Below are 13,402 nucleotides of genomic sequence, written 5' to 3' on the forward strand. Positions count from 1 at the left end.
CAAAAAACTCTTTAAGTCTGTTGAGGGGACTCACCTCTTTTCATACTCACTCACCTTTTCGTTCCCTGATGAGGACAATTCGTCGTTCTTTCACTTCTGAGTTCAGATTGTCTACCATCTTACTAATGCAATTGTCCAGAACCAGGGAGCGGGTTTTGGACTTGATGTCCTTCCGACAAATGGGGCATTCTACTTTCCGCTTCATCCACTCATTGATACAGTAGGAGCAGAAACTATGGGCACAGTTCAAGGTGACAGCCTAAAATGGAAATGTGAACACACACATCAGAACTGTGACCCTTACTCCCCCAGGGCCGTTGTGATCTCAGAGTTAGGAAAGGAGTTAGTTCTCAAGACGAAATGGAAATTTAACCATAACTTCATCTAGAGGGCTTACAAAGGGTATCAGAATCATTCCTAGGAACTGTAAATTTTAAGCTTCATGTTAGATTATTTGTTTTCTCTCTCAAAGTTAAGCTCATAAACTCAGGCTCCAGGTAGGCTAATTTGTCTTATTTTGTTCCACCAACTCAGTTCACACTGCCAACGTGGCTTAGCTGTCCTGCAAATACAAGTCACTGGACTTAAGTAGGACTAGAAAACGTGCGTGTCTGATACAAATACATCACTAGTTCTCTCATAAAAAAAAAAATTTATGTCCTAATGGTGAATTAGAACCTCAATTTTAATTCACACAGTGAATACTCAGTATACAGAATGGTAGGAGGGCCTTATCTCTACTCAAAAGAAGCTTTAAAAAAGTATATGTAAAAGAACTTAGGCTAGGGAAAAAGAATCTAAAAACAAAATAGGAAAAAATGTAATGGGTTCAACTGACAGTGCCTTAAGTAATATCAATAAGCCTATGAGAAGAGAGAAAGCAGAAAAAGGCCCGTATCTGAGGCGCTCCTGCGCAACCCCAATGATCAGCTTTCTGCCAAGGTCCTTATTACTTTTCCAAACAAAAACCATACTCTTCGTTACTCTTGTTTTTGTACATCTCCTAAGATACAACTTTTTCTGGAACTAAAGTTTTCTTTCTTGCTTTTGGGAAAGCAGGGGGAAATAACACAAACTTTGTATTATTTTCCAAATTCCAAGTGGAGGCCAGAAGGCAAACTAGGAAACATTCTCAGTAAAGAATGAGACGTACAAAAAAAAGAAAAAAAGTAAAAATAAAGAATGAGACAAAATTCTCATAAACAGGACTAAAAACCTGCTTGACTAAAATGAAATCTCTTCCCCAACACTGATTTTAAGAGAGGACCAGCAGGAAAGGTCAGCACATGCTGTAAACCAAACAAAGATCAAGTTATTTGTCTCTTACATGTGCAGACGCTCCAGGTTGGCTAACTCATGACCTATTCCAACCCCTTTCCTTGTAGTCTTCTATTACGGTGCATAAGTCATGTCGAAACAGTACTAACTGAGTTTCTCCAAAGGAGGGAATCAAATGACTACAAACTATGGGGGAAATTATGATCTGAAGTCAAAGTAGATCCAAAGCAAAAGAAACAGGTCTATCCAGGACAGATTTTTCGGTAGGCTAATAGACCCAGGCTCCCTAAAGGCCACCAGAAAAAAAGGAAGCTGTGTGTGTATGCGTTTTCTTTTTAAATGAGTCTGAAAAGCACTATCATTTAACTTTAGTTTAACACTTGTTGTGTAAGATGAACTGGACATAAATGGTATAATTTTTGAAAATAAGAGAGTCTATGCAAAAAGAAGACAGGATAACAAATGAAATCCCAGGCGTGATGTTTCATTAAGGAGCCTCAGAGTACCTGAAAAATGTTCCATTTGGCCACTGAATCCCGTGATCATACCTCAATGACATTTACCCCCTTGTTCAAAGGCTGCACTGCACGCCCACTCTCAGCACTGTGTCCATTCAGAGCAAAGAAAGACTAGCTTTATTGAGTAGCTTTATTCTGATACTTCAAATTTCTAATGCCATCTAATTCTGGATTCTGCCAGAATCAAATGGCTCCCAGGAAGTAAAAAAAAAAAAAAACCTGCGGGAGCTCAACACTAGGCAAAAAAAAAAACAAAAAAAAAAAAAACACAAAACCCAACAGCAACATAGTTGTTGGAAATGTAGGAAACATATGACATTCTGACCTGTGGGAGGGTGGGGCAGCCCCTAGATGGTTCTTCAAAACCGAAGTGTTTTCCCTCAACAACAAAAAGATAAAGGCTTTATTATAGCCCCAAACACTGATTCTGCCAAAAAAAGAACTCGAGAACAAATGAAGTACGAAAAAAGCCAGTGGAGGTAAAGAAGACCACAAAGACAAGTGAGAAGTGGCCACCCCCAGCAGCCACTTTGAAGTCAAATAGCTACAGTAAGTTCCTGCAGGAAAAATCTCTTCAGAATGTTACCCTAGAGCAGAAGCAGTCTGTGCAGCGGAGCCTCCATTCAGGGGTGGGAGAGTGAGACAGCATGAGCCACTGCTCATCATTACCTCAACGAAGTATTCTGAGCAAATAATGCACTGGAGCTCATTCTCTAGCACGTCATTCATGTGGCTAAGAACTTCCTCCTTCTGTGCTTGCACCTTCTCCTTCTCTTCCTGCAAAGACATACAACCCCACCTGTCATTCGGGAGAACTAACAAGAATGCAAAACAGGACAGAGCAGGATTAACAGTCTGCAGTAGGATTCAGAAAGAATCTAAATTAAAAATTCACCCTGGCATAGTAACACAAGAATAAAATTCTTGCCCCAAGGACTACCGCTTCTCAGAACTGCTTTCTAATATAGGGCGCTGTCGTCCTTTTTTTCCTTTCTCGACTTTATGAGTATGTATTGGTACTGCAGTTTTGGTCTCCTTCCCAAAAATAACCAAATGAGAAAAACTGAAGTCAGCATACCAACCCCACCAACCATCCGAGACCAGAACGAGACGTTAGGTATTCTATAGCACACTGCAGTTCAGAGGGGATACAAAATCATCCTAAGCAGCCAAGAACTCACTGGATAAGAAAGAAATGAGGAACAGTCCATAAAGGCAGGAAGCTTGAATTAGTGTATTAGGTTTTCTCTGTTCTCTGCAGATGTCTCTCCTACAAAATAAGGATAATACCCAAGATGCCTGGAGGCAGGAGGCTGGAGAGATGGCCTGTTGAAGTATCTTCAGGCCTCATGCTCTGTGATGCTTGTTACTTCCTACTCCTGCTGTGCAATTTCCCTGTGTTTTCCCCAAGAGACAGACTGCTGGTGGACACCCTTTTCAAGGAGGATCTAGATGTGCTCTCTTGAAGTCAACATTTATTAAGTGCCCCCAGAGGGGAGAGGAAAAGCCAAAAGAGGGTATATTTGAGAGGTTATTTTTCATGTTTTATTTTCTCTTCTTATCAAAGCAAAGATTGTGAGACTAATCAGGACAGTGAAGAGGGAACAGACCCATTTATAACTAGAGTCAAGTTCCTTGAAAACTTTTGAACTGCTGGATTTAAAAAGATGTGGTGGCATCTTAGAGGCTGGGGAATAAAGTACTACATGATTTAAATAGAGGATAAGGATAGCAAACCAAGTGGAAAAAGAGTCCTCACCTTTCTGTAATCTGCTCCAGATGTGTACTTGAGGAAGGGTGGGCTGAGAGATGTAGTCAGACTCAGGCATTAATTTCCCATCAGAGGATGCAAACTGGTGGCCTGTGGACTACATCCAGCCTATAGACTTATTTTAGTTTGGCATTCATGGTATCAAAAAACTGAACCTGTTGCTACTACTTGAAAATTGGGATACTTCACCTAAACATCTGGATTTCCATTTTCTATGGAAAACTCAGATCTGACAACACTGGGCCTGCACTTCTGGTTGGCAACTGGCTGCTGCAGAGAAGAGCTGCCTCTTGGGGCATGGGTGAGGGTGGAATTCCGCCTCACAGCTCCCCACTGTGTTCTTACACCCAGGCCACTTCATTCACTTCTATTATCAGTCTGACTCCAGGGGGCAATTGAGTCTACAACCCCTAATTTAAGAGTGTCATTGATTTGATGTGAGAAATAATTACACAAATGCATCAAGATAAACTACTTTTTATTTTGACTACACCACCCCTTAGCCTATATGAGTGAGACACTCTGAAGGAGCATCTACCACAGACAATGGACTAGACTGCAGGATGTATCATTCCCAGCATTTCGCTTCTGAGTGAGGGAAGGAAACAGGTGTTGTCTTACAGGCAGAACCTTCTATAGGCCTAAATAATTTTAAAGATTATTTCCCTTGAGGCAGGGAATAGCCATACCTCTCCCTTCATTCATCAAAGCAATCCTTGCACTGTTGAGAATGCTGAGTTGCATGTACTAACCAAATTATTCTAAACCTTTCTCTTTCCAGTACCTTGGTCTGCTCCAATTCTTTGTCCTTGGCTTGAATGATTGCTTCAAAGTTTTTCTTGCTGCGATTTAGCTCTTCCATCAGAGACCGATACTGCAGAAACATAGCAGATACACACTCAAGATGCATGGCACTATATTGTTCCTGTTAGCCACCACGCCTGTCCCTCCCTCTGTCAGCAGCTTTGGTTCAAGAGATTAATGGACTGGGCAATTTCAAAATCATGTTTTTGTTTCTTCAAGACATCCCAGTTAAATGCTGCTTTTTTTTTTTTTCAGGGAAAGGAGCAGATAGGGAGGGAAGCCATCAAATCTATTAATCCCTCTGGAAATAACCCAACCTTCATAGTCATCCAAAGTAACTAAAGAACTTCCAGAGTGTCTGACTTTGTGGGTTTGGCTTGGGGCCCAGAGATGTTCATTTAAAAAAAATTTTATTGGAGTATAGTTGATTTACAATGTTGTGTTACCTTCTGCTATACAGCAAAGTGAATCAGTTATACATATATATGGAATGTGCATTTTTTAAAAAGCCACCCAAGTGACTCTGGGAACCAATGCTGAAGAACTAGTAACTAACTCTAAGGCTACCCAGAACTAGGAGCAGCTTTTAAGAAATAATCGGGGATATACAGGATTCCGGAAAAGGCGATGGCACCCCAATCCAGTACTCTTGCATGGAGAATCCCATGGACGGAGGAGCCTGGTGGGCTACAGTCCATGGGGTTGCTAAGGGTCGGACATGACTGAGCGACTTCACTTTCACTTTTACTTTCATGCACTGGAGAAGGAAATGGCAACCCACTCCAGTGTTCTTGCCTGGAGAATCCCAGGGACAGAGGAGCCTGTTGGGCTGTGTTGTCTACGGGGTCGCACAGAGTCGGACACGACTGAAGCGACTTAGCAGCAGCAGCATACAAGATTCAGGAAAACTAGATAACTGTTTTCATTGAAATAAAAAAAAAGACCTTTAACCTAATATTTATTCTATAAATCACATACTATGTGCTGATAAGGCAACATTGCCTGAACTCTGCCTTGGTATTCTGGAAACTGGCATGCCCAAGAGCTAATGGCTTATTTACCATGACTATTGCCTACATCAAATGCCAAGAAGTTCCATTTCTATGAAACATAATTTCTGAGTTCCCTAATGCTTAAGTATAGATTATATTTTAAATTTCATTTCAGATCCTTTTTTAAACAAGGTGGTTAAGTATTCTGAAAAGATATCACTCAAAGAAATACATTTTAAAATGCGTGGGCTCAAAAAAAAAAAAGTCAGTTATATCAGAAGTCCTTAGTATTCACCTTGACTACTAATTAGATGCCTGTGCCTTAATTTTCTATAAAATGGGAAAACAGGTGCCCCTCCTACATCAGGGTTGCTGCTGCTGCTGCTGCTGCTGCTGCGTCGCTTCAGTCGTGTCCGACTCTGGGCAACCCCATAGACAGCAGGCAACCAGGCTTCCCGTCCCTGGGATTCTCCAGGCAAGAACACTGGAGTGGGGTTGCCATTTCCTTCTCCAATGCATGAAAGTGAAAAGTGAAAGTGAAGTCGCTCAGTCGCGTCCGACTCTAGCGACCCCATGGACTGCAGCCCACCAGGCTCCTCCATCCATGGGATCCTCCAGGCAAAAGTACTGGAGTGGGGTGCCATTGCCTTCTCCGACATCAGGGTTAGTAAGAAAAAACAAAGACATACATGAGAGCACTCAGGAAAGTTTTAAAATCTCTATATAAAGGCAAGTTGTTATAATTATAGGTCTGGAAAATGAAAAAGAACAGCTTCAGAAGGACAATCAACTGGAACAAAAAACCACCTTGTTTCGTTTGAGGGTGGTAAGCCCCCAGGCATGTCGTCAGAGAGCCACGACCTCAAAGTATCCCGCGTTGGGTTAATGAAGGGGGGCGGCCAAGCGCCTTAGGCTAAAGGACAGCATTCTCCAGTCTGTCTCAGAAGAGTGTCAGGCATTGGGGGTGCAGGGTTCTTAATGATCCCTCATTTCAAGAGCAGAACCTTCCTCTTTTCCAGTCAATTTCAAAATGATATCTGAATATTAATTTAATAATCCTCTAAATGGGAAACATGCCCACCCTCCCAACCTAGAAAATACACAAGCTTAGAAAATAAAAATCCAGAAAGATTGAATTTTTCACCTAATTCTTTCCAAGGCTGTTTGTGAACCCAAGGAAATCAAAGTGGGCAAACTCTCAAGCATGCAGGAATATGTGCTGTAAGAAGGCTGACAGATAGCTAAGCAATAAAAGAACTAAATTCGAAACAAATTCTAACCCAAAGGCTCATTTTTCTCAAGAAGATATGAACGCTAACCTCCTGACTTAAACTACTAATCATCACACATAACTGACAGAAGACAAAGCAGGTTTTTAAGATGCAAAAGAACTCATTAAAAAATAAACAGAGCGAGGTACTAAAGTTAAATTAAATAAGTAACAGGCAATCTTTTAGGATAATTTTATTCCTGTGAGTCTTGCCCGTTTAGTAAATTGATATGTTTCAGTGGCTGGTAAACTGCAAATTCTCAACCTAAGCTAAGATGCGTAATTGGAACATTCTTGAATGGTTTCAGAATGGCTTCAGCTCAGGAATAGTGAGGTAATGGATGCGTTGCAGGCCCTGGTGGCCAAGTCACGGCTCACAATTTCCCTCTGCTGTCCTCACCTTTCTGAATGTGCAGCCATTCTCCCAGAGAGCCTCCTAATTGCTACAGGCTCTGTTTCATCTTCACTAGAGCATCTCGTGCTCAGATGAAGATGTAAGCTTTCACACTGAGGTCTGGCATGTCTGTGAGGTTCCAAATCTCAGACCTGATCCTGTGAGCTGCTGCCACCCGCTCTGGCTACAGACTGGAGGTGCTGCAGAGGGGTGTGCTAAGTAGCAGAGGCAGCCAGTGGGCACATGAAGCCTGGCTGCCCCCACTCTCGCCCACTATAATCTCAGGACAACAGCAAGCATAAGTTACCTCCTGCAGAGCCTGGGCCAGCTGCTGCTTCAGGTCCTCTTCGCCTTCCTCTTTCTCCAAACCCTAAAAAGCCAAAAACAAAATGGAAGGCTTCCCTGTAGAAAGGGGGGAAAGGGGCAAAATACAGTAACAAGCAGACTTTTGAAACTACTGTGATTATTTTGTGTGTATCTTGTCTCCTCAACAAGATCTATTCCTTTATGACAAAAACCATTTATTAAGCATCTTTATAACCACCCAGACCCAAGTATAGTGCCAGGCAACATGGGTGCTCAAAAAAAATTCTGTGTGGGAATTCCCTGGCCGTCCAATTTTTAGGACTCTGCACTCTCACTGCTGAAGATCTGGGTTCAATCCCTGGTCAGGGAACTAAGATCCCACAAGCTGTGGAGTGCACCCACTCCACCCCGCCCCCCAAAAAAATCTGTGTGAAATAACAAGGGTTTAATGAGCTTCTGAGCAAGCAGCAAGGGTAGGATAAATTCCTAGGGCTTGGTGACAGAAGAAAATGCAGCTAGTAATAAAGGACTAGATACACCTCACTATGAGCAATTTATATATGACCCTCTCATTCCTAGAGAAATTCCCTAAACGGGTCCTTTTTGCCTTTCTTTACCCTTTTAGTATGGAAAGATTTGACAGCTAGCTACATCTTGAAGCATGCCCAGAGCAGCCACAAATATTAATTAACAGTAACTCTTGTTATTGAACATATTAGCCTTTAAAGAGAGTTCTGCTCTGGTGAAGGTGTCATACACTAAATATGTAGAGATTAACCTCCCTCTATTAATTTCAAGAACCAGTCCAGGCTGGAAAAGGGCACCAAAAAAGTATACATAAACAAGCAATGTATACCCTGAGAAAGACCTACTTAATCCATGGCCTTTGCTAAGACCATCAGTTCCAGGGGATAGCAGAGCTTAGATGAAATCTATAAATTGTTCAGAAATAAGCCAACACAAGTGGTTGTTTCTTACCCTGAGTAAAGTAAAGGAAAGATAAAAGCTTATTCACTTCAATCCTGATTGGCCCTTCTTAATTCTAAGTCAACAACGGGGAATTCTTGACATTCAGTCCTACCTGAGGAAGTGGGTGGGAGTAAATCACGTGGTTCTGGCCAGATGGGAACTGACATTTTGAGCAGAACCAGGATCAGCCCTAGCCAAGAAGCTCTGTGCAAGAGCTGATCAACTAAACAAATGACTCAGGGATGCAGACACATTTACTCTCACCTTGACACAGCTAAGACAGTCATTTTATCTACTGAAGAGGTAGACATCCTGTGGAAGGTAGTACTCAACCCAACAACTGAGTGATGGTGTACCTGCCCCTCCCATGCTGGCCACTCAGGACAGAAATAAACATTTTTCCCTTTCTAGCCTCCCACTTCCTAGGTTAGCTACAAGTAACAGGTGAATCAAGGGCAGAGTAACCAGCTGACCTCTACCTGCCTTGGGTACAGGAATTTGGCTTCGACCTCAGGGCAGAGGAAGATTACTCATGAAAACAACTAATACTTTAATTGGAGTGTACAGTAATTTGGCGGTATCTTGACCTTCATCCAGCCTCTCTCTAAATTCACCTCAGCTCTGAGATGCCTCAGCTTTTACAACCTCATGCATCTTGACTGGTTCTGCCAGTCCACTTACCCCATGTTGGCAACCCAACTCTGGCTCCTGATCCAAACATCATGCAGACCTCAAAGTTTTCTGATCACATTACATCTCTTGTCCCTGGCACTAAACATATGGTCCCTGATCTAGAAACAGAGAGCTCTGGTCACAGGCTCACAGAGGGCCTGCCCACTGCAAGGGGCATCTTGTCCTTCCCTCCTGTGTGGTACCTCGAGATGCTGCTGCTCTTCCTGGATAGTCTTCTCGAGCTGCTCCACTCTGGCCTGCTGTTGGGCCTGCTCTGCACACAGCTGGGACTGTAAATCCTGCAGTTCCCGCTCCATTTTCACAATCTTCTTTGAGCTCCCTTTTTTGGTCTGCTTTTTCACATTCAGAACAGCCACCTGTTTTTCCTGCATCTGTGTTTTCAGCATTAGGATCCTGGACATGGTTACCCTAAACAGCTCTAAGCTGCTCTGAGATGCTGAAGGATTTGAAGCTTTCTTCTTCTTACGAAGAAGCTCTATAACTTTTGCAGGGCCTGGGTTAACATGAGCCCCTGTGGTCTTCCCACTTGGCTCAAAAGAAGTCAACTTAGGATCCAAATATTCAGAAGGTTGACTGGCCACTTTACCCTTCCCATGTGACTTCACTTGCTGAGCAGGTTCACAAGACAATTTACTTATTTTGGATTTCAAATTTGAGGGGCCTTCAGCTCCAGAACCCTCTAATTCATCCAAACTCAATTTCCTTTTAGTTCTCAAGCCCTTATTTTTTTCCATCATCTGGTCACTTTTGGGGGAAAGACAAGGATAAATCCTCTCCCAATCTTCTTCAGTAACTTCATATTCATACTCTGCATTCTCCTTATTTTCCAGAGGTACCCCAAGCTGGATGTGATCTCCTTTATGGATAGAATAGACCTTTAAAGGTTCTAGACGTTCTCTGTTCAGCCAGACACCATTCAGACTCTGGGGAAAGGGAAAGAAAGACAAAATAAGCTTCATGATTTTCCTCCTCTTAATTTTTCTCCTGCTGCTGCAAAACCTTCTGTCTTTTTAGGAAGAAAACACTTGAGAACAAATAGAAAGAAAAGAAAGGTTCATAAACCACCATTCTTAGAAACAGGACTCTTCAAATAGTGCTTTGGCTTATTACCTATATGACGTTCATGTCTTCAGAGAACTGCCTGTATAATAGGCAGGAATCACCTTATTACTGGAGGATGAATTTACTCAAATAAATGCAGTAGCATTAAAAACTGAAATCGAATAGCTCTACTGACATAAACTAGGGGCAAAGGGCCAAGACTAGAAAAACTGCTATTAGTAAAGGAAGTTGCATTCTAATGATGAGGTTCCAAGAAAGTCATGCAGGCACTATCTCTGCATGTGTATGACCCTTGAGCACATTGGGGAATTGAAAAAACACTCCCCAGAACTCATAAACCAAGAAAGAAAGTACCAACACCTTCCACTGTGGTCAAATTGAAGGTGGGATCTGACCCAAATAACAACCCCAGAGAGGAGACCCAAGTTCAATCCCTGGGTCAGGAAGATCCCCTGGAGAAGGGAATGGTTATCTACTCCAGTATTCTTGCCTGGAGAATTCCATGGACAGAGGAGCCTGGCAGGCTACAGTTCATGGGGTCGCAAAGAGTTGGACATGACTGAGCAACTAACACTTTCACTTTCAAAGGGTAACAGAACATAGAGGTTAAGAGCCGGAGCGCTGGATTTATACAAACTTAGGTTCATAGCTCAAATGAACCACCTTGGGCTTCTTAATTGCATGGCCTTCAGCAATTTACTCTTTATGTATCAGTTTTGTCTGTAAAATAGTACAGTTCCTACCTCATACTGCTCCTGTGAGGAATGACTGAGATGATTCATGCAAAACACTTAGCACAGTGACTCGCATATAACAAATGCTCAATATTTACTTTTGTGGTTTAAATCATAGTGTGGAGATTAAGAGCATGAACCCTGAAGTCAGCCTGCCTGGGTTTGTAATCTGGCTCCATTACTTAACAGTTGCATGATTCAGGCAAGTTTCTTAACTTCTCTAGGCCCCAGTTGCCACATCTATTAAGTGGAAGATAATAACGGTCTCCCTCATGGTATTTGTGTGGATTTAATGAGATAACATGTGTAATATACTTAGAAAAGTACCTGGCACATGGTAAGCATTATGTAAGGGTATATGCAAGAGCTCACTACTATTTTCTGGCTCAGCTGATTTATTAACAAGCACTTCAACCCCTATGCTCAGCATCTTGCAAGGTAAACATACTGAGTGCAAAAGCAGAAGATATGAAAACAACTTTTAGCAGCTGACTCTGGAAAGAAAAACACAAGGGCATATTTAAGCAAATGTGGGATTACATAGAACAGCCTATAAATGCAAAGGAATATCAAGTAGAGCTGAGTTAGCTAAGAGATGCTAAGTGGGGATGAAAGGTCCTAAAATAGACTTGAAGCAAATGCAGGATTTAAAGTTTAAAGAGACAAGTGGGCATTTTAACCCATATCAAGGACTTAACTTTGGGGGACAGGCCGGAGATGAAATTCACATCTGAACTGGGACTAAAGGTTATATTTATTAACAAAGGAGAGGAATGGAGACCAGAAGAATCAATTTGAAATTATACACAGGAAAACAGCCTCAGGGAAAGCAATATGACACAGGTGGCCACCTAATGCCAACATTTAAGAAAAACTCAAAGGCAAAGTCAAGGTTAATAAATAAAGAGGTTATAGGAGTAGCCTAAGACAAGAGAAAGCAAAGATTCCCTAAAAAGCGGGGGCAAACTCTTTAAGACCTTTGGCAGCCCTCCACTAGATCCTCTGCATTAACCTGCCTCCTTCAAAGCCCTTTAGGGCTGAAAAATAAGCTTTCAAAATTTTCCGATCACATTTTATCCTTGGATCCCTCTGTTTACCCATTAATCACTCCTTGGTGACACCTAGTGGTATAATTTGGACCAAAGGCCCAAATTGGGTTCGTTCACAAAGCGACTATAGAAAAGATGAAAACACCACGGCTATATAGGAACAATCAAGTATTGCCCAGGATATGATCTCAAATACAATGGTTTAAATAAATCAAACTCCTGTCAACACTTTCTTGATGCTGGTTTTCATAATCACCAGTTTGAATAATGTCAGCAGCAGCAAAGTAATAACCAAAGAAAAGCCTGCCCAATGTCTGAGTCATCAATGGAATAAGGGCGGAATAATCCTCAGCCCCTTAAATGCTAATTACTTCACTTGATGCTTAATCTCTGTCTAGAGTTTTAATCAGTTGTTGAGAACTGTGGAAATCCAAAGCCAAAAGCCAATGTTTCTGTGCAGTTCCCTAGATGATTTATGTAGCTCATAAATGGTTCTCAGCCCTAACCCTATAGAGTGAAATCACCTGGAAATGTTTAGAACAAATAGCAGTGCCTGAGTCTTATCCTCAGACTGAATTAATTGGTCTGAGATGGGAACGAGGCAACAGGATTTTTAAAGCCAGGTTTAGATGCAAACACCTTGTACAATCATATCAAGACACAAGGCACCTTTGCAGTCAACCCTTCACCCATTCCCAGGCATCTATCTACTCATCTGGTCTCTACATAGGTCTGCCTTTTCCAAATGTTGTATAAATGGAATCATACACAGTATGTACCCTTTGGAGTCTGGCTTCTTTTGCTTAGCATGATGATTCTGAGATGTGTCCACTTGGTTGCATTACAGTAGTCTGGTATTTTTATTGCTGAGTAGTACTCCAGAGTATGCGTGTACCAGCTTGCTTCTCCATTCCCTAGTTGTTTCCTCCAGTTTTTGGTGATTATGAATAAAGCCACTAGAAACATTTAGGTACAAGTTTTATGAGAACATAAGTCCCTATTAATTTGGGGTAAATCCCTAGAAATAGAATCACTGGTTAAGTGATTAACTGTTTAACTCAAAGAAACTGCCAAACTGTTTTTCAGAGTGGTGGTACTATTTTGTTTCCTCACTTGCAGTGTTTAAGAGTTCCAGTTATTCGGCATGCTCATCAGCACTTGGTATTGTATTATTTTAGCATTTCTAATAGGTGTACCAGTCAATATTTTAAAAAATTCTTTACCAGAACATAGCTACAAACATTAAAGGGTATATAAATCATAAATGTACAACTATATGAATATCACAAAGTGAACATTTCAGTGTAACTACCACAAGGTTTAAAAAAAAAAATCCCACATTATCAGCACCCCAGAAACATCCCCGTGCCTCCTCCTAGACACTAACCACACCCCTTGCTCCCTCTCATAAGGTGGCTACTAGCCTGGCTTAACATCACATATTAGCTTCGCCTAGTTTTGAATATTATATAAATGGCGTTCAGTTCAGTTCAGTCGCTCAGTCGTGTCTGACTCTTTGCAACCCCATGAACCGCAGCACACCAGGCCTCCCTGTCCATCAC

General features: G+C 41.8%; 1 protein-coding gene across 2 annotated transcripts in view; it reads right to left on the minus strand.

Annotated features, from left to right (window-relative positions):
- The window catches only part of RNF8 (ring finger protein 8), a 37,726-nt gene that overhangs the window by 6,295 nt on the left and 18,029 nt on the right, over positions 1 to 13,402 (minus strand). For both annotated transcript variants that reach the window (XM_006079830.3, XR_006545731.1), the window contains exons 3-7: positions 9,178 to 9,918; positions 7,335 to 7,397; positions 4,352 to 4,441; positions 2,466 to 2,573; positions 55 to 259 (exon numbers count right to left, since the gene is read on the minus strand). In XM_006079830.3, coding sequence (XP_006079892.1) covers positions 55 to 259; positions 2,466 to 2,573; positions 4,352 to 4,441; positions 7,335 to 7,397; positions 9,178 to 9,918 — 1,207 coding nt within the window. The remainder of the gene's footprint in view (positions 1 to 54; positions 260 to 2,465; positions 2,574 to 4,351; positions 4,442 to 7,334; positions 7,398 to 9,177; positions 9,919 to 13,402) is intronic.

Source organism: Bubalus bubalis, chromosome 2, assembly GCF_019923935.1.
Source record: "Bubalus bubalis isolate 160015118507 breed Murrah chromosome 2, NDDB_SH_1, whole genome shotgun sequence".
NCBI classification, from domain to species: Eukaryota; Metazoa; Chordata; class Mammalia; order Artiodactyla; family Bovidae; genus Bubalus; species Bubalus bubalis.